This window comes from Camelus bactrianus, chromosome 9, assembly GCF_048773025.1.
Source record: "Camelus bactrianus isolate YW-2024 breed Bactrian camel chromosome 9, ASM4877302v1, whole genome shotgun sequence".
NCBI classification, from domain to species: Eukaryota; Metazoa; Chordata; class Mammalia; order Artiodactyla; family Camelidae; genus Camelus; species Camelus bactrianus.
Genome location: NC_133547.1, coordinates 27,339,468 through 27,361,289, shown reverse-complemented (window position 1 = coordinate 27,361,289; position 21,822 = coordinate 27,339,468). Strand labels below are relative to the sequence as shown.

The following is a 21,822-nucleotide window of genomic DNA, read 5'->3' as shown; positions in this document are numbered from 1 at the left end:
GCAGGACAGAATAAAGACCTGCTGAATAAGTGTGTGTGATGAGTGGTGTGACAGAAGATCACTAAAATGTCTTTAGAACAATACTGGAGAAAGGTAAGAAACTACGCGAGCGCAGGATTTAAATTACAGAAATGAAATACAAATAAATAAGCACTTCAAGATTTACAAACAAAAAAATCTCAGCTAACAATTTTCATGGTGTTTTTTTCTGTGCCAGGCGTTTTACATATGAGGAAACTCCAGACACAGAGGGACGAAGTCTGAGGCACACAGCTACCCAAGGGAAGGGCAGGGAACTTGAATCCACGTGTTCTAGCCCTAGGGTCCATGTTCCTAAATTCTAAAGTGGTAAAGACCTCTCTAACGCCATTTAAATCGGTTTTTTAAAAAAGAAATATAATTTTAAGGAACTACATTAGAAAGTACTTCCCTCCTGGATACATTTAGCAAAAAATGAGTGTCAAATAATTATGCATTTGTGCAGATAACAATAAAGCATTTAAATGGAATTCTGTTCAATTAGAATAGGGATCAATCTAAACTAGTCTCTCCCATTATTTAGCCAATGACAATTCTCTAAGTCACCAAACATGAGTCCCTCAAATTACTAACAAGTTCAGTGGATGTCCTAGTCAAAAATTTGGACCACATACAAGCCATAAGAATAAAAAGTTACAATCTCATATTTTTATAAACATACATAATTTATTTAAAGCTTTGCATACCAATAATACAGAATAATAATATATAGCAATGGTTTTCAACAGGGGGCTATTTTACCCTCCAGAGGACGTTTGGCAACGTCTGGAGACACTGTGGTTGTTACAGCTCGGAGGTGGGGCCCTCGGGAAGGCCAGGGAGAAGTGTCACTGACACCTCGGGGCTGGAGGCCAGGGATGCTGCCGCCAAACCTCCTGAAATGCACAGCACAGCCCCTCACCCCAACAGAAAACTGCCCAACTCAACATGGCAGTGGTGCCAGTGCGGAGAAACCACAGGAGAGAGCAGTTCATTCAGATCACTGGAGGGCACACCATTTCCTCTCTCAGGATCAGCTGAAGTCAGAAATCAGCCTCTCGTAATACTGAGCCTCTGATACCCTAATACCAACACTCAGCCTCCACTATCACTAATTACTAAGATAATATGGAATTTAAAAGATTGGGTTTCTGAGGTTACAAAAGAGACATGAAAATACATGAAATAAACACACACACATATAAGTTTAAAAAATAAACAATTACATACTAGATTTAAATATAAGAGAAAAACAATAAAGAAATCACTTACTGTAAAAATGTTCTAAATTCTGAAGCTTCAAAGTTCTCCACAGCAACAGGTTCATGATTTGTTATGTTATTCATCCGTCCAATTGTATGAAAGTAGAAATTGGGAACCCTTGCTAAAAGGATTGCTTTGTGTGCTTTGAACAAAGCACAACCTACAGAGAAAGTAACATCTGTATGGACTTCTTCTCTTAGAAGCCTATAAGGAATAAAAAGGAACCGTAGTTTAATTAGTGATTCTTAGAAATACATAATACACTCATTTTTATAAAATAAGTTTTAAAAGTAACATGAACTAATAAATACAGAGGTAATAAAATAAAAATAAATTAATATGAAAATGAGTTTGTTCTCAGTTCATTCCAAAGCAACTGTTTAATATTGGCTTAGAATGCAATATTCTAAAATTTATAATGAAAACAAAGGTAATTACACTAAGAGACTACTTTTTCAAAAAATATCTTTTCATTTTAACTCTTTCTAATAATAAAGTTTATCTTCTGCTACTTATGTTGACCTTCCTTTAAAATGTACGTACTTTAGATTTATTTGGAAAGAGAACACAAAGTATTATGATCACTGACTACTGAATCAATTTTTTAAAATCTTACTAAAATTGAAGAAAGAAAAGTAAATAGTCAACATCGGCAAACCAGATATGACAATAGACAATCCAGTCTAGAAACTGGTACATTTTGTTTCGACTACTGTTAAATACCAAGTCTGAAATGCAAGCCTGGCTGTCAAGAATGTGACATTTAAGCCCTTTTCCATCCCCCTCCCCCAAACAGAGCTTACCATGCTCTATTCTATTATTAAAGTGATGGCTCATGTGGGGAGCCCATGCAGACCCCTTTACTAATGTGCAGACATAGTACAGTAAAGCCCACACGTGAAGTGATGGAAGAACAGAAATCAGCATCCTAATAGAAACTGTCGTAATCCTTTTTTCTGTGTGGTAACTATGTATCTATACTCTGTAAATACTAAACAGTACTTCATAGCAGTAAAACATTATCATCAGCAAGGTATGTATTCTCAGAGGACTTCTGTATCGCAGGGTACAACTGGTAATCACACTAGTACTCTGTAGGAGTTCTGAGCATGGATAAAGATATCCATTACAGCGAAAGCTCAGAATGTTGCCACTACACTCTGTCCCCCAAGACCAAGTTAATGGCTCCTTCCTCTGATCCCTCGGTACATACTTCCATTACTGCATTTCTGCCATTGCATCATTATTATTTTTATGTATCTTTCTCCCTACCAGACAAGAACACCCCAAAGGCAAAACTTGTTATCTTCAGCACATAGCAAGAGCTCAGTATCTACTTTGTGGAGTTTGTTGTGTTTTACCCTAAACAAAACAGATGCTTCAGAGCACAAAGCTTTCAGATCATCAGAAACAATGAGCAAACAGATGCATTTTAGTCAATATTTTCATCAATAAATTACTTTCATAAGTGATTGTTAAAGTCATGCAAAAATGTACTGGTCTCTCAAACGCTAATAAAAACTCAAAATGTACAGGTACTCAGTTTGTTCCTCCCTCGTGCCCACCACCTCCCATCCCCTACTCCTCCCCCAAGTGAATAAAGCATCATTGCAGCTGGTAGCCACACTGCTGTTACTAGGGAATCGACCTTGTGCGTAATAGATACTCATGAGTATTTGTTAAACAACAAAAAAAGTTAATGTGTTTTAAAAATTGTCAGTATGAAAATATAGTGCTTTTTATTTTATAAAACCACTTGTATCAGTGTATCTTGCACCTGCTACAAGTAACAATATCTGACTCAGACCACTAAAGGGAGGTTATTGGCTCATCTAATAATATACTCTAGAGGAAGGACAGGTTGGAGCAAAGGCTTCATGATGTCAAGGACCAGCTTCTTTCCATCTTATTTCTTTGCCAACTACTGTATTCAACTGTCTAAAGAATTTTAGATGGCAGACTAAACCCAGTTCTCACTAAAAATTTATTGAGCGTATACTATTACTAAGCACTGGGAACATGAAGGTGATTAAAACATAGTATCTGCCCTCAAGGAGTTTATAGAAGAGCATGGAGGCCAGGCCTGAAAATTAAAGCGTGTGATATATTCAATAGGACAAATAAGTAAATTTTTCTCAGAGGCAGACGTAAGAGAAGATCTTACAGAGGACATGAAAACCAAATGGAATTTTAAACATTGAGTAAGAGTTGGTCAGGAAAGCAAGGCAAGGTAGCAGAGAGTTCCTGCCTCCATGCTCCTTACTAAGGTACAGGTTGAGGGTGGAGCTGCAAACTGGTCAACGGACTATTGAGAAGTGGCAGGCGAAGCTGCAGGGATAAAGATGAAAAAGAGGCAAAGAGCTTAACTCTATCTTGTGGTTGAAGGGCAATGACTAAATAGTTCAATATGTGAGCAATTTTATTTTTCAAAACATCACCTGTTAGCTGTATAGAAGAGGAATTGGGGGAATGAGATTGAAAGGGAGAAAATGACTGCACAACACAAACGGATGATGTAGCAGGCTTGAGCCAGGGGAGATGGATGGTGACAGAGAACAAATGATGTAGCAGCCTGAGCCAGGGGAGATCAGCGGTGATAGAGAACAAGGGAATCACTTAAAATGTATTTAGGTAATAAATTGGCAGGAGTTGGTGACCGGATGTAGACAGTGAAGGGAAGGGAATAACCTAGGATCTCTCTCCTATTTGGCTTCGACAACTGCGTGCTGGTGATGCCACCAGCTTTTGATCTATGTCTGCTGTGCCAGCGTCCCTCCTAAACTCCAGACATATTTTCAGCTGTCTCCTGGAAATGGCTTCCTGAACATTCACCATACTCCTCCCTTTCGGATGTCCTAAGATTTAGTACCATCTTCTATGCTTCTGTTTCCCTGTGTTTCCACATGTAATCGATCACCAAGCCTATCATTTGCACTTGTGAATCCCTTTCACCTTTTCCATTTTCACTGCTGTTATGTATCCCTTGACTATTACAAAATCTCCTAGCTGGTTTCCTTTTTTCCAATTTCTTTCCTCAATTGAAGATCTAATTATGTCAATCCTCTATTTAAAAAAATACCAACGATTTTCCAATGCCTCCAGAATACATTCCAAACTCACCACTGAAGAAAGAGGCCGCTATGGTCAGGTCTCATCCATTCACCCTCATCTGCTGTCATTTTGCCTGCCATACCCACAATCTTCCCCAAATAAAGCTACCAAACTGCACCACATGACCCTGATGCTCTTAGCCACATCTGAATGGACAATGGACTCAGCCAATGTTAGCCATTAGCCACTGTGGTAGTTAAACAAGTGAACTCTAGCAGAAATGTTCTATAATAAACACAGGGCCAACTGATCGCACTCTTAACATAATTCCAAAGAAAATCCAAGGTAGAGTAAGAAAAAGGAACAGGTAAGGAGAAGCAGAAATAAAGGAACAAAGTTATTGGAAGACGAGTTTGCATCACTACTATACTTTAGAGAAGGCAGACTGACTGGGTTCATAGTCTGGGCGTGTGACCTTGGACAAGTCATTTTCATGTCCCTGGAGCCAGATGACAAGGTCCTTATTCTGCCTCTACCACCTCTTCTTTATGTTCAGTTTCCTCATATGTTCAGTGGGAATAACGACAAGTTTTACCTCCCAGGGGAGTAAATAAAACACGTCAGCCCAGCGTCTAGCTGAGAGTAGGATGGCAATAAGTATTAGGTGTTTTTATCACAACTGTCTTGAATAGTGGTCCATTGCTCAATGAGGTCTTACCACACAATCGCTGTGTACCCCAGCTTTCCAACTGCACATCAGATCTGGCTTTCTGACTGCTGAACCTGCTTCCTATTTGTCCTCATTTCTCCACATACCCTAATGCCTCAGGTAACCTAGAGGTGTCTCTTCTGCTGTTTGAACAATCCAAAACATCTTGCTTTCTCAAAACAAATCAAGCCCTTCCAAATCTCTATGCCCTTGTAAAAGCCATTCCCCTTGTTTAGACACCCTCTGACTTTTCCCTTCTTAATCTCTACCTAAAAATTTTAACCGGTACCCAGGAGATCACTCGAGCATCACCCTATAAAGCCTTCCCCAAATCACCCTGGTCTGCATAACTTTTGTTGGGCTATTATCTCTGTCACTAGAGTGTTAGTACAAACACCAATGTCATATCTTATTAATCCTTGATTCTTCAGAACCTAGTACAGTGCTAAGTACATGGTGGGAGCTAGCTTCTTCATTAATATTTGTAGAATAAATCAATAAATGATATTGCTGTCCTTGAAGATTAACTTAGCATAGCTTTTACGGTGGCTGGGTGAGCATATGAAGTTGCCTTGTTAAAAAAACAAAACAAAAACTTTGCTTGTAACAAGAACTTGGGAGTTCAGGATCCTATCTTTAATTGCTGCTAGGATGAGGATAAACTGTTCACCTGCTGTAATTTTAACCTCATTTTATTTATATAAATTAGATGTATTATCTTCCTTAAATTCATGACACTTTCAATGTTCACAATACAGTTAGAAGAATAGAGCCACTGAAGAGGAGCACCTTCTCCTTAGAGATTCACCCTAGCAACAGAACAACTTCACTGTTATCTTTTCCATCTTTTCCATGAATTCCCCCAGTGGTGGAGACAAAGCATCTCTGGTAGATGGACCTAACTTAAGAGAATTTTTTTTTTTAACTTTATGAAGTTCAGTTTATAGCTGCTGGAGCCTTAAATGTGGGCGACAGCAAGCACTTTTTAAATGCAGAATGCTGCACAAATGTTCGTTATGAGTAGAAATTATGTTCAGTGGTTCTCAAAGTATGACAGAGACTTGCAGCATCACCATCACCTGGGACCTTGCAAGAAATGCAAAAATCTCAGGCCCCTCCCAGACCAGCCACCAGAACTATGGTCTGGGCCCCAGGAAATGGAAGCCCTCCAGGTGATTCTGATGAACACTAAAGTTCAAGAATCAATGTCTTGGCGGAAAGGGAAACTAGCTAGGGAGTATTTCTAAGCTTCATTTGCTTTATAAAGTGAGACGACACTCCTGGATTCACCATAGCCTGAGTTAACCTTCACAACAACCCTCCACTTGTTTGAGTCGCAGGGAGCTAGGCGTTGCTGGGGGCTATAGAATGTTCTAGGAGCGAGGAAGCCAGGCTGCAATCAGTAAATGTTTCTATGTAAGCATTTCTGCTACATTGTTTAAGGAGAGCTCAGAAGAAAGAGACCTCCAACTCTCCAGGAATTTGTCCCATTTTTCACTCATTCTATGTAGATGTTCACTTTTCTACCTAACTTGATCTTTTTTCTTAGAATTGTCTTAAGTTTCTTAAAAAAAAAAAAAAAAAAAAAAAAAAAAAAGTCGTGTGCGTTTCTCGACCAGGGTCGAGACCCGGCCCGCCCGTGCGAGGGCACCGGGGCGGAGGCTGGTGCGCGCGGGACGCGATGGCAGTTCTGGCTTCCTGCCCGCCTCCGCCGAGCCGCCAGGCGCCGGCGACCGTCCGTCCGTCCGTCAGTCCGAGCAGCCCGAGGCGGCGGAGGGGCGGAGACAGAAGGAGTCGCAGCTGCCGGCGCGGAGGGGCGCCCCAGGGCCGCAGCGCCGCGTTCCCGCCGCCTCCTACCTGAGCAGGTCCCGGCTCAGCTGCTCCGACGCCGTCGCCTTCAGCCGGCGCCGCTCGCACGGGCCCCTCCTCTGCACCCCCCTCCCGCGGCCTGCGGGCGACCCCGGGCGTGCCGCGGGGGCGGCGCCGCGCTGCCCACGGCCGGCCATGGGCCTCCGGGGCCAGCGCCGCGGCTCGGCCGCGCGCCGCGGGAAGGACGGGGCGTTTCCGACCAGAAAGCGGCGCTCCGGCCCGAATCCGCCCCCTGAGGAGAAGGCCTCCGCCTCCGCCTGCCTGCGGACGCTCCCTGGCGCCGCCCGGCCGCGGGGGGAGGGGGAGGGAGCAATCACGTGACCGGGAGCGCGTGCGCAGGCGCGGCAGCTCGGCTTCCCTCCGCCGCCAGGGCCCGGGAGCGAGCGGGCCCTCCGAGTAACCGAGTACCGTCTTCTGGGCTTTCCGGTTGTGCTAACTGTTCACTTTAACAGATGTTTTGAGAGCCAAGTCCAAATCAACCAATATAGCCCTTCAACATCTTGTCTTCCTGGGATGTCAGCGGGTTTTTTTCCCAGGAAAGACAAGTTCACTAGACCTTTCTGCAGCCAGTCACACTTCCTCCCTTATTTGCTTTGGGCAAGCAGAATTCGGGGTGTCAGAGGTCGGGGAAGGACTTAGTAAAATCAGGAGTCACAACTCTCCTGACTCCCCTGCAAAGGGTATATGCAGCGTCTGGAAGATTCCTTCCGCTTGTAATCCAGGAGTGGCTCGTGTAACTGCTCTTGGACTTCAGCTGAGAAATGTCAGTTACATCCCAGCTCTTTGCATATAACACTATAAAATTTATGAGAAGGTGGAAAGGAAGTAAGGCTGTAGGGGAAGAACCTTTAACTGAGCAAGGAAGTGGGTGGATTGATGAACTATAGAATTTTGAATATTTTGGCATGAAGAAAAGAGCTGGAGCGAAATCATTTAAAAAGTCTTGGTGTTTTTTATTTGATTACTTACAAAGGAAGAAGGCTAAGTTGGTCTGCTTCATTCAGAAGCTCTGCACAAAGTAACAAATATGTACTAGTTGCTTGGAAAATATATGGGTCTTGTATCATAAGATTGGCCGAGAAGAAGCCATTTCTTTAAATAATGACGTTAATTATTCAGACACTTTAATTCTGAAAAATATAATGGGTAATCTATTCTTAATTATTCCTATAGAAAAGAGAAATGTCAAAGATAATATAATAGTTAACATTTATTGAGGGCTTTTAATTTTTAATTTTTTTTTTTTTTTGAGTAAAGGTAGATTTATTCAGAGAGATACTCTATCCATAGACAGAATGCAGGCTGTTTCAGAAGGTAAGAGAAAGGCCACAAGGAGTGGGGCTTGGGTGCTCAGTTCAAAGTAAAAGTTACACACTGTAGACTGAGTATGGGCCATCCTGCTGAGAAGGGAGAGTGGCCTATTGAGTGACTTTTAAATGAGAAAACTGCTCTGTCTGCTTTCTATGTAGTAACTCAGTTAATCCTCACAACCACCATTTATGTAGGTTCTGTAATGAGCCCAACTGTAGATGAGGAAGTTGAGGCATGAGAGGGTAGGTTACGTGGTCAGGGCCGCACAGCCCAGAAGTGGTGGTCGAGGTCTGAAAACGCTGGCAGTTCAGCACCAGCTGCTTTCCGTTCAAAGTCCTGCCAGATTTGTACCAGGCCCTTGTATCCGCTGGTGAAGGAACAGTTAGGCTACTCTCTGTTGGGAACGGATGGTAGCTGGTCTCCGGCTCATGTAAGTTTAATTCTCCTAAACTACCTTAGGCAGCTTAGGCAGCTAAGGCAGCTAGTGAAGTAATTGAAGGAAAAGTACCCTCTTAAAAAACAAAACCAAAAATAGTGTTAATGATGCTTCACGGTCCACCATCAGAGACTTCTTACTTAAAGCATTATTTCTATTTTAATTAATTTATCTCAGTAGTGGTTTACATCTTAATATGAATGAAAGTATCAAATTTCTATTCCTCAAAGACTTTATGACCAGGAAAACTAGAAAGTCCCGAGAAACTAGTTGCAAGAGCTCTGAAGGTAAACACTGCTAAACCCGTAATTTTGTTTTGGGTTGGCCTTAACTGCGATCCTTATATGTGAAAAATAGGTAAAATTGCCTTGGAAGGCAAAAAACTCTTTCAAGGACTACAATTTTATGAAAAGGTGATTGTGTTTGATGTATTTTTTTCTTTCTTGAAAAATGTTTTTGTGTGAAACATTTCAAACATACAAAGAAATAGAAAGTTACAATGAACCCCAATATATCCATTATCAAAATTCAGCAATGATCAAGATTTGGGCATATGTGCCATATCAGTTCTTTCCTTTCCTTCCTTCCTCATCTTTTCCTCTTACTTTCTTCCCTTCCTTCTAAAATTTTTAAAAGTAAAGCCCTAGACACTATTTCATCATTTCATTTTACTCTTATGTACTTCAGTTTGCATCTCTAAAAAAACTGTACATTTTCTTACTTAACAACATTACAGAGCCACTAATATTATTCCTTATAAATTGCTAATAATTCATTTATTATGTAGGCCATTGTAAAATTTTCCCAACTGTCCTAAAATGTATACTTCACAGTTGGTTTGTTTGAATCAGTTTTGAATCAGTTTCTGAACAAAATACGAGGTTACATTTGGTTCTTCTGTCTCCTGAGTCTCTTCTAACCTGGAGCAGTTCCCTCTCCTGTGCTTTCCCTCATGACACTGGCATTGTGGGGGAAGCCTGGCCAATTTAAGCTGTAGAGTAGCCCATATTTAAATTTGACTGCCTCCTTGTCGCAGCACTGACTGTGATCATCTACCTCATGTATTTCCTGTAAATGGAAGTTGTTTTTAGACGCTCCATTAGATTCAGGTTCAGTTTTTTTAGAAAAAAACTTTTTTGTAGGTGGTGTATTAGTTTTCTATTGCTGCCGTAGTAAATTACCACAAACTCAGTGGCTTAAAAACAATGCACATTTTTTACTTTCAATTCTATAGGTTAGCAGTCCCACCTGGGCCTCACTAGGCTAAAGTCAAGGTGTGGGCCAGGCTGCACCGCCTTCTGAAGGCTCTAGGGGAGAGTTTCCCTGCCTTTTCCAGCTTCTCGAGGCTGCCCACGCTCCTCAGCTCTGGGCTCTGCTTCTCCATTTTCAAAGCTGGCAGGTGTGTCCTTCTCACGTGGCATCATTCTGAACGCTTCTCCCTCCTTCTTCCCGCTTTTAAGGACTGTTGTGATTACTGGGGTTCAGGTGGATAATGCAGAATAAGCTCCTCGTTTTAAGGTCAGCAAATTAACAACCTTAAGATCATCTGCAGCCTTAATTCCCCTTTGCCGTGTAACCTGACATATTCCCAGATTCTGGAATTAGGACACGGACCTCTTTGAGGGCAGGGGAGCAGGCGTTATTCTGCCTTCCACAAGCGGTAATTCATTTAGAATCATAACAGAAGGCACATAATGTTTGGTTATCCCACTTGCTGAAATTTTCCCTCATTAGTTAGAAATATTGGATGTCCAGATACACGCTTCATACTGCTAAGGTAGGATAAACGCTTAAATCTCTTATTTAAATTATCCTTTTTCAAAGGCGCACCCATGTTATGGAAGGTAATCTCTCTACTCAAAGCCTGCTCAATTGAATGCTAATCTCATCTAAAAAAATACCTTCACACATGGAATAATGATTGATCAAATATCTGGGTACCGTGGCGTAGCCAAGTTGATATTAGTTTAGGAAATGCTCCTCCTCTGGTGTGTCTCTCTTTACTGTCACACCAGTACCTCACTCGCAGCCCTTCTGACACCAGATGTGTGGGGGTTTTACCCACACCAAGCAGTTCTGTGATACCAGCTGGACGTCAGACAACTTAACTCAATTCTGACACTGCCTATGCGGAGAGAGCATCAGACCCAGCAGGCTAAAAGCTCAGTCCCACGAGACCATCCCCCCTTTCAGGTGCCAGTGGCAAGTCCAGGTTATTCCTGTGGTTCTGAGTAATCAGCTGTAAATAGAAGGTTCCCACAGTCACACAATTAATTTGCTAGAACAGCTCACAGAACTCGGGGGAGCAGGTCACCTACTCTTTACCTGTTTATTATAAAAGGACGTAATAAAAGATATAAGTAAACATCCGGTCGAGGGAGAGAAGGCGCTTCCATGCCCTCTCTGGCTGCGCCCCTCTCCCAGCACCTCCGTGTGTTCATCAGCGCAGAAGCTCTCCAAACCCCGTACTTTGAGGATCTAAGCCACCCAGTCTATGGCATCTTTATTATAGCAGCCCGAACAGGCTAAAAGTGGGGATTGTGAAATATCACTTATCCGTCTCCTTTTCTCAGGTCAGAACTGCATGGAAATTATTTCAAAATAAAATTTGACTTTTTTTTCCTTTCCCCTTTCCTGCTCACCTTTCTCCCACTCAACATTTCTTCCTTCCTACTTTTTCAAAATACTAGGAAGCGAACTAGTGGCATTTAAGCTTTAGGGGCCCCACTTGCACAAGCTCCCTGCAAAGCTCTTGTAGGGTCCCTAGGAATGTGTCTACTTGGGTTTGTTTTTGTAAAGTTTGAAGAAGTGAGAAATTTTGACCACAGGTGACCAAGTCTCTCTTTCTCCTTAGTCACACGTCCCCTCATATCTCGTGGCATTGAATGGCTCTAGGCAATTTGGGGATTTAGCCACAGTGAAGCTGAGTTCGGGATACAGTAGTTTGGGTTAGCAAGGCATATTTATTGGCTCAAAGTCACTTCGGCATCTAGATAAGTTTCTGCTCCCTGTCCTGGTGTAGGAATGGCTTCTGGGAATACTTCACTGATTCTTCCTACAAGGTGACATGAAGGGGTGGGGGTCAAGTTCCCACCACTACGTGGAGACCCCTGAAAGTACCTGGATAGTGAAGGACGCACATACAACAGAAAACAGATGCTGCAGTTCTCACGGATGCCAAGTCAGAGTGAAAGGAATATTCTCAGTAAAGAAGAGCATACATTTATAAATACAAATTTGCCCCTTCTGGTGAGAATCATACATAAGAGAATTTATCAGAATTCCTGTATTTATAACCTTTGTTTATTATACTAGTCAGTTTTCCAGAAATTGCAGCTTGTTGTGATTTCTCATTCTAAATAATCACTTTCATGTGAAATAAGTAAATAAATGATTGAATAAATAAATAAGAGCAGCCTTGCCACATACAACTATTTCAATGGTATTCACAATAGTATATCTTCTTGATGTTTATTTTTATTTTGTCTTGTAAAATAAGAACATTTGGGCTACTTTGAGAAAGAGCAAAGAAATATTTATGCAGCAGATCCTTTTTGGAGAGAATAAAAATGATTTATAAGTATTTATTATTGCCAGTGGAGGTCTTAATGAGATATTTTCCCTGCAAAAAATGAGGCTATAATGTTCCTCTGGCCTTACTTTAACAAAATAAGACACTTTATTTTACTTATTTACTTATTTTACTTACTTTAAGCAGAATAAAGGCACTAACCAGAATCATGATAGCTAAACAAGGTTTATGAGTAGATCTCTTCTACTTTAGGTCACATTGAAACAAACATACTATCTTCAGAAAAAATTAGGTACTATAAAATCTAATTGGAATATATAGTCCTTAAGCACATTTTAAATATCATAATTAAGTGCCCAGACCACTTAGGCTAAAAACTATTGTGTTTTCCCTCAACAGATAATTTTTATTCCATAGTTTCGACCTGGAAGATACTTTCACCGATTTCAGGGGTGACTTCAGCATCTGAATACAGCCATCAAGCCTATGCTTGCTGTGGTGTTGAGTATACGTAGGCTGCCTGGAGGTCTAAATAGGAGCTAAACAGCTTGGCGTATTCCGGGTGCTTCAGCGCAAAGTTCTTAAAGGCCCTGTAGGAGCCGCGCGCTGAGTTCTGCCCGGCTGTCTCCCAGAAGAGCCGGGCAACATCAAGGTCTGGCGCTCCAAAAGCTGCCCGAAGTACAGCAGCCAACTCCTGCTGGGCTATGGAACCGCCACCGTCAAGATCAAACAGTCGAAATGACGTCTGCAGAATCTTTGCAGTGTTGGCAGGATTGCACAGGACAGTCAGACCTATCACATACTCTCTGAAGTCTATGCTGCCATCATTGTTCCTGTCAAAGAGCGCAAAAAGTTGTCTCAAAGGCTCTGAAATTGGAAGCTTTAGATAATTTGCAAACTCTGTGATTCCTACCTTCCTTCCTTTGGAGGCAGCTGCCATTGCAGCATATTCATCCAAATGCTGATGAATATTATCCCAATCTAACTTTAATTTCTGGCTAATTTTTGTAAATTCCACCAAACCGGCTTCCATGGGTAGTTGAAGGTTACCTGCAGAAATCATGAGTTTGCAGTCTTCGTAAGTGTGGTCTGTCACAGGCACCCCAAGAGCATTTGCCATGATGATCCTCACTGTATTGGCAAAAAGGATGGGTTTTTTTTTTCTTGGTCATTTGGGATATAAACAGGCATAAACTCAACTTCTACCCTGGTGAAGAGCTGACTCAGAGTCAACACACAGGCCTGGAATCCTGTAAACCCCTGCCAGGTCCAGGTCACTGTGTCCAGGGCGTTTGGGTACCTCAGCAGCACCGGCTGCACAGGGACACCTGGAGAGAAGGCCCCTAGTCTGAAAGTGACCAGGCAGGTGCAGTTGGTGCACACCCCTTCCGGGAAGATCAGGATCTGGGGCCACTTCCCCCCAGATGTCACCCGCTTCAGGATTTCTTCCCGGGTGTTCCTCCTGGAGTTGGGGTCATCTCGGGCCACAAGCACTGGCTGCGTCAACAGTAAGAACTTCCCAGCCACGGGGATATGCACATTTTGACTCGCAGAGACCACCGAGGGTAACCCTGCCACGACGCAGGCGATTGCATCAAAGAAAGTGGAGTGCGGCGCCGTGACGAGGATGCAGGCCTCGTCTTGCGTTGCCTTTTTCCCTTTCACTTTAACCAGGAATCCTGCTAAAAATATTGTCTCCTGAAACAAGAACTTGAGGGCTGGTCGCACCAGATTTCTTCTCCAACTCTTGGCGGGCCTGCTTGGGTGAGCAGGACGGCCGATGGTGAAAAGCACAGTGACCGGCCAGAGGAGCAGGAAGAGCAGGGCGATGCAGGCCCCCCGCACGGGCACGAGCACGGCCCCCAGCAGGACGGTGCAGGCCCAGCGCCGCGCGCCGAAGTGCGTCTGCTGCCTGAAGGGGTTGGCCACCGCCGGCGGGTACAGGGACTTCCTCGCTTCTCCGCTGAGCGCGGATTTCGGCACCTCAGTCTCAGAGTCTGCTGACGACTGTGCCATGAGGCTGGCCGGCCCGTAGCCTCAGGATGCGTGTAGCCGGGATCCGGAGGCGGTCCCCAGAGCGCACCCCTTCCCAGTGTTTAAATGCTCTTTCTGTTCACACGTAATTAGATCTCTCAGAGGCAACTGTGGATTAATAGGAGATGCTGTATTACCGTTAAAATCAGAAAAACCAAAAATGGTAAATGATGTAACAGAAGAATTAGAGTCATATCAACAGTATAGTCATTTTTGCTTGTTGTAAATGGCCTCCTTTCAACATATACACTTAATAAATTTGTTTCACGTAACAATTTCTGACATTTATGTTAAGCGTATATTATATACCTACTAAGGATATATTAAATAGATGAATATTTATTAATCACAACTTTTAAATTTAAATGCCATCACCTGTCAGGTTTACTGTGAGATGCCTTGGCAGGTGGTGAGTCAAATTCAGTTACTCTCCCTGCAAATTGACTTCTGCACAGACAGTACTGTGTCTTTATGCCTAGAAGTTTAACTGATGGCACCCTTGAGTCTTTACGTCTGTTACAAGCACTCTTTTACATCCATTGAAATCAGACAACATCATGATCATAGGCCAGAACTAGCCATGGACATTTGACTCTTTTTCTTAATATTGGTCCACATGAACCTGTCAGCTTTCCAAACTGACGTAAGTAACAACAAACAGGCACCTTTCACAGAATCAGGTTTTCATTAAAATAAGTCGGGATTACTTTATTGTGATCCCACACAAGGCCAGTTAGTCCCGTTCCTTCTTTAATCGCTGCCCTTTGGAAGGGATCAAGAGGGGGGCATGATCAAAGTCCATGTGAACCAGGCTCTCTGCTGTACCTTGTAGCATTTGCACCTGGGACAACCCTGTATCAAATATTCCTGTTCACTAATTGCTAATTTAAATTCCTTTTCCTAGAATTAAAAGTCAAATTATAGGTTTCTGAGAGATGTTTCTACCCATTGAACACACCAGGTTACCCATAAAACGGGAAGAGCAACGTGGATACCAAAGGCTGTTAAACAGCATGCAGTCTAAGTGGAAAGCTCACAGGCTTTACAACCAGACGGATCCGGCCAGATCCTGGTTCCAGCCTTTATGCTGTGGGCACTGGCCTGTCTCAACCTCACATCTCTGAAGTGGTGATGCTCCCTACCTTGCGATGTTTGTTATGAGGCACAAGTATAAATTATGTAGAAAACTGGGCTTTTATTAGTAAATTCACGTTGCTAGGATACAATGATGAGAATTCTTAGGGACATTCCACTTCCCTCTGTCGCTATCAGAACTATGCTTAGTGAGGGAAACACTCCTCTCATCAGCTTAGTCTTGCTTGGGAACACAGTTGCAGTCCCTCAGGAGCCGTGTTGTGCCCCGTGCCAAAGCAGAGCGACCCAAGAGAATGAATGGTAATCCGCTGAGCTGTTTCATTCTCTGTTCTGTAACTCCTCCCACTCTTACTTGTAATGTTCATTACAACTTTTGCACGCTTGCCTAATTTAACTGCATTCTGTGTATGCTTCTTAAGGGAAGGATCCACATTAGCATGTCATCTTTTTCCCCTATTTCCCCCACAGTGCCTAGCGGTGTGTCACATATGTTATTTATTCATTAAGCAAATATCTGAGTTCCTATGAGGAGTCAATACTGGCTACATGTCAGTTAATAAAACAAAAATCTCTGCCCTGTGGAGCCTAGGTTCCAGTGCACGTAGGAAGTACAGTGTTCAATTCTCCTTGAATTTAATGGAGGCAAAAGGATATTTTGATCCTTTTCCTAAACGTCTCACCAATTTAGCTAGAGAATTAAGGCAAGTAACTTAGTGGCTGTCATTCCCTACATTGTTTAATAAATACGTGTGTGTGTACAAGAGTCCTCATGTTATCTTGTTACTCTTCCCGTGTAAGTAGTGTCTACACCCATGTTACGAATGCACATTCATCTGTCATATGTGCCTTTAAACTAATAATGAAACTATAAACCCAAGAGATTTGATCATAGATTTTTTAATGGTTAAAAAATAGTAAAAAGAACTTTCAAACAATAAAACGAAAATTTCTACCACTGCAGGTTTACCTTTTAATATGGTACAGCTAATCTTTAATATACATTTGTAAAAGGCACCATATGTTAACAGGGCAAATAATGCAAGAAACCAAAACTAAGCCACTTTCTCCAATTTCCTTTTTGTACAAGTTTATACATTTTAAGGCAGATGCTTATCTGTGCAAAATACAGCAGAAGAAAATCAACATTAGATTACAAGTTCACACATACTCTGATTTTTTCAATACCATTTGCCAGGATACTTGCTTATGATAAAGCATATTAAAATAGTTTTTTTTCATTAGTGAAGTTTGAAGACGTTGATGAACAATTAAAAAAATTATTTAGAGATTTCATTACAGACCCCTCAAAGAAGATAAAGAAAAGTCAATCTTTTTTCCTTGTTTCTTCTTTTAGAAATGTCCATATCAATTTGTTCACTATGTCAGGTTGTTCTTGCTGGAGCCAATGACTGGCTTCTGACAAAATAGTTAGCCTGAAATAGTTTTTAACATAAATCTTTGTGACTTCAGCCATCTCAACCTCCATAAATGCGTCTTTCTCTCCCCACAGTAGTAGAGTCGGAGTGGTCACCATGTGATGTTTGAGAGGCAGGCAGCTATAAAAACAAAACACGTGGGCTTGAGACTCATTGTAAAAGTTAAAATAACATTTTCCCCAAAATGTTGCTTTAGGCCATACATTTTTAATGAGGGCAATATCACCACCAAAGGGGTGAAAATTGGTTCTTGGGAGAGTAAAAATGACTTACTCTTTTTATATAAAAACTATGAATATACATATAGTACATAAACAGATGTTAAAATTTCATGAGGTGGGGGCAATTAGGAAAAAAATGTCTAAAAAGGCTCCTTAGGGAAATGATGATGAAAAATGGTTGACATAAACTGCATTGGGCAATCAAGCTATACAATAAAATATTTAAAGGGCTATTTAAGAAAGGGCCCGATGAAAGTTTTAATTGGATGAGGCTAACAAATTTATAATGAAGGCTATAAATTAAATATGAAATTCATCACTATGAGGAATAATTTGCTTTAAAAGAATTTCTGAATAGTGTGATGAAGGGAGCTTTAAGCAGTGTTACTGTTTAAATATATTTTAAATTGTTTGTTGGATAGCCTAATGCATTTTATGTAAAAACTGCAGCTGAAAAGTCAGAAAATATATATGGAATGAGCCTTAATGTTACATGATATTATATTTATTTTGCAACAAGCTTCTTGTTAAAATACAAAGTTCTTATTATGCATTTTCTTAAGTACAAAAAAAATATAAAGAACAAAGTCATGCATAATTCCATCATTAAGAGATAACCTTTTGGTCATTTTCTATGAATTAGTTGAAACTGTAAGTACAATGCAATAAATATCCACAGTTTATGTAAAACATACACACGCAAATTTCATATTAAATTATAACTACTTTTTTGTTTCAAAAAGTTTTTCAAAAATATTTATAAAACATACTATTTTATGGTATAATAACCCATAAATGACTTGACTGTCCTTGAATAACTGAATATTGAGACTATAGCACTGCTTAAAACAAGGGGGTGTTTAAGGCGATGCTATAATGAGAATTTTGTCCCCAAATCTTTGTTGGCATTTCAGGTAACTTCTTCAGGCTAGAGTCCTGGAACTGGTATTGCTGAAGACTATAAATATTTTTAAAGCTTCTGACACCTTCTGCCAGGGTGTTTCTCAGAAAGGTGGGATGGTATTAATTACACCATGTGGACTAAGAATGAGAATGAACATCTAACTAGGCACTCTCCAGCCCTGACTTACATCTTCCCTCGTTACCTTGTGGCTGCCTGGGGTGGTCAGGGTGCTGCCGTAAAGTGCAGGATGTCACATATATTCACCCAAGGACTTAGCTTTTGAACCCCATACAAGTGGCCATCATTTTGTTATCATGCTCCTAAAAATTAAGTTCTTTCCGAATGGGCAAACTGATATGAAAATATATCTATACTTAATTACTGACACATGGATTGCTATACAAACTTGAAAGCCATTTAAGTTTTGGAGCTTATAAAATGTTCAAAACCAAAACATTTTCTACCGCCTATCTGCATATTTAACAGTATGTGAGCATGTAATAGTTGAAACAGCAAGGTAAGGGGAGTTTAAAAAGACTTCAACAAAAAAATAAATACGAAGACTCTTGATCAAAAAAGCAAAGAGAAATACAAATTCTTCACCAGATCAAATTAGGGGTTAAAGGGAGGAGTTTCCAGAAAACTAAAAGAAAAGCATTTTCTCTGGTCCTGAGGTTTCAAACTGCTAAATTTCCCATGAAATATGTCATATAAAATAAAGTATACACAGCGTGGTGACTGTAGTTAATACTACATTGCATGTCTGAGAGTTGCCAAGAGAGTATCTTAAAAGCTCTCATCACAAGTTTAACCACGTGCGGTGACAGAAGTTAACTAGACTTACTGGGGTGATTACTTTGCAATACATACAAATATCAAATAATTACGTTACACACCTGAAGCCAATATAATGCTGTATGTCAATTATATTACAGCATAAAGAAATAAATACATTAATGAATAAAACAAAGTAAAACATTAAACATTTTAAGAAAGTAGGTTTTAGTATATTAAGCTAAAGAACTTAATGGAAAACATTTGATAAAATATTTCTGACTAAAAATATACTTATTTTTATAATCATCTTAGTAAATACAGAAACAATTTGAAAAACCCAAAAACCTGTAATAAGTAGTAACAATTATTGTTCTAAATTGCTAATCACTTACCTTATCAAAATGTGCTTTAACACACCGACTTCAAAGTAGTCTGAATTTAACATGTTACTCCTCCAAGCTGAGTTACCAGCGGATTTGTAAGTATTAAGGCAGCAGTTCCCAGAGTGTTACATAACCCATCATTACTTTATGTAAATATTTAACGACTTTGATTAAAAAGATAACGTAGGAAACAGTAAGACCCACATACCCACCACTCAGCTCGAGAAATAAAACAGTGTAAATGTCAGGACACCTTCCTGTTGCCTCTGCTCGACCTGTTTCTTTCCTCACCTTACCCTAAGGCAGTGGTTCTCAGCGTGCTCACCTGTGACCTTGTCAGAAATGCCAGTCCTGGGCTGCATCCCACACTTACTGACTCAGAAATGATGGGGCGGGGCCGCCAGTCCGCTTTAACAAGCCTCTCGGTGATTCTGATACAAGCCACAGTGAAGGACTTTGGCCTCAGGAGTAACGACTGGGTTGGATTTGGTTCCTGCCATCCTCATGAATGTTCGAGGACTTTCTGTATGTGTTTGGATACCTTTCGTCCATTCCTCTAGTTTCCTTAAGGAGGGGCTTTCCTCAGACCCTCCTGGCTCCTCGCTCCCTCCCTGACCGCTGAGTGGTGGCTGCTGATCCAGGGTCCTGGCCTGGGAGGGTTTATCAGACAGTGTGTCTTGAGGGCGAGAGACGGAATCTCCTTCTCTCCCCCTCTCTACCAGACTCCTCGGAGGCAGTGACCTCAGGGGCAGAGGAGACTGAGTTTGCTCTGCAAACTTCCCCCCACGCGATCAGCTCCAGAGTCTAGGCCGGCAACAGGGAGTTAGCAAGACCGTTTAGTTCTCATGTTAAGCCATAGCCTTCAGTCTATCCTTTATCAGTAATGAAGGTGATATTTTGGTTTTCATCTGCTGAGAAATTTTGTTTGACTTCTCAACTGGCTCAGAGATTGGGCAGAAAGAGATGCTATTTGTCAGATCTCCCCAAATACAGTGCATATATTTTTGTAAACAATATGCAGAGATGTATTTTGTAATTTTAAAACTTTAATAGCATCATATTGCACATACCCCTCCATAACCTGCTCTTGTGCCTAAGATTATATTTTTAAGATTTATTTATTGATGAGTACATACTTCATTTATTTTCACTCTTGCATAGAATTCCATCATATGACTATACCACAAGTGATTCATTCTCTTATTATTGAACATTTAAAATTTTCCAGTTATTTTGATAATTCAAATAATATGGAACACCTTCTTGCAGACGTCCACTCGTGCTCATGTGGAAGTTTTCTTACAGCATATCCCCCGATGGAATTGCTTCCTCGGAGAATATGCACATCTTCAATACTACTTGATACTGTCAAGTTGTTTTCCAAACTGATTATACGCTCCACAAGCAGCAATAAGAATTCCCTTTTCTCCACATCATTGCCAACACTTGTTCTCAAAAGTTTAAATGAAGTGAGTGTGAAAATACTTTGTTTACCTGATGCGGTAGAAATCGTTCCCCAGAACTTCTTCCCTTTCACCATCATGATAGAAAATCCAATTTTTAGCTGGACAAAGGGGCACCCAGAGTGGAGCCTGACTACATTTCCCAGGGTTCTTGCAGCAAGGCGAGGATATGAGAAATACTCTGAGCAGCTTCTAAGCTGTGTCCAGCATGCCCTCCCCTTCCCTTTCCCACTTCCCACTGACTGAGATGCAGATGTGTTGTTAAACCATCTTGGACCACACAGATAAGGGCAATGCCCCAGGGAGGGCAGAATAACAAGACAAAAAAGGCCTTGGTCTCTGACTGAAGAGTGACATAACATCGTTGATGATTTCACAAAGCACAGCCACCACATCAGCCTAGACTTCTACTTGTGAGAGAAATACACCTACAAGACCTAAAACCCACGTCTGTGTCCGACTGCTAATGTGGAGCGTCTCTCATGTTACTGACCATTAGACCCCTTTTCTGCAAACTGCCTTTTCATGTCCTTTGCCCATTTTTTTTTTGATTGGACTATCTTTTCTTTATTTATTTGGTGGCATTCTTTATGAACCCTAGATATTACTGATTGATGATTAATTCATGATTGGCTGTGCACTGCAAATAACTTCTCCCCATCTGAGGTTGCCTCATCATTTTATGGTATCTTTTAAGATACAAATGTTTTTAATTTTAATATAATCGTATTTATCAGTCTCCATGTTCTGAGATGTTTGTGTATTATTTGAGAATTTTCTCCTACCCGAGGTCATGGAAACTTTCTCTTATATCATCTTTTAGACATCTGAATGTTTTGCTTATCATATTTAGGTTTTTTTATTCCACTAAGGTTTATTTTTTGTTTGGTAAAAGATAGGGATCTAATTTCATTTTATTCCATATGGATAGTCAGTTGTTCCAACAAAATGTGTTCCCATTTTGTCAAAATTCTCAAATTTATTAACATAAAATTTGTATTTTAATGTGTTATGTTTGCACTTAAGTCTATTCTCTCCTTCTTAATATTGTTTCCTCAGGCCCTTTTTAAATCAGTCTTGCCTGAAGTGTATCTGCGTCAGCGGTCCTCAGGGAGCCTGCCTTCGGTTTTGCTGACACGCTCTGCTGTGCCTTTGTTTTCATTGTACCACTTTCTGCTTTTTATCTAATTTAAATTATTTTCCCTCTAATTTATTTTTGTTTACATGTCCTTTTCATAATGTCTTTCAAAAATTTTTGTATTTTTAAAATTTTATTTATTTTTATTTATTTTTGGGGGGGAGGGAGGGAGGAGGTAATCA

The 21,822-nt window shown here is 40.9% G+C and overlaps 3 protein-coding genes across 5 annotated transcripts in view; all 3 read right to left on the bottom strand.

Moving 5' to 3' along the window:
• BTBD8 (BTB domain containing 8) overlaps positions 1 to 7,197 on the bottom strand; it is a 73,218-nt gene extending 66,021 nt beyond the window's left edge. For both annotated transcript variants that reach the window (XM_074369943.1, XM_074369944.1), the window contains exons 1-2: positions 6,899 to 7,197; positions 1,291 to 1,485 (exon numbers count right to left, since the gene is read on the bottom strand). In XM_074369943.1, coding sequence (XP_074226044.1) covers positions 1,291 to 1,485; positions 6,899 to 7,047 — 344 coding nt within the window. In that variant the 5' untranslated portion in view covers positions 7,048 to 7,197. The remainder of the gene's footprint in view (positions 1 to 1,290; positions 1,486 to 6,898) is intronic.
• A 5,436-nt stretch (positions 7,198 to 12,633) lies between these two features.
• Positions 12,634 to 14,205, bottom strand: LOC105065378 (lysophosphatidylcholine acyltransferase 2B-like). Its single transcript, XM_010950473.2, is given in 2 exon segments — positions 12,634 to 13,347; positions 13,350 to 14,205. Coding segments are annotated over 2 exon segments (1,530 nt in total). The 3' UTR covers positions 12,634 to 12,673.
• A 1,994-nt stretch (positions 14,206 to 16,199) lies between these two features.
• Positions 16,200 to 21,822, bottom strand: part of EPHX4 (epoxide hydrolase 4) — a 33,108-nt gene continuing 27,485 nt past the window's right edge. The window contains exon 7 of one of the 2 annotated variants that reach the window (XM_074369941.1): positions 16,200 to 16,874. In XM_074369941.1, the coding sequence (XP_074226042.1) occupies positions 16,643 to 16,874 (232 nt within the window). In that variant the 3' untranslated portion in view covers positions 16,200 to 16,642. The remainder of the gene's footprint in view (positions 16,875 to 21,822) is intronic. The other variant, XR_012509084.1, reaches the window with a different exon arrangement.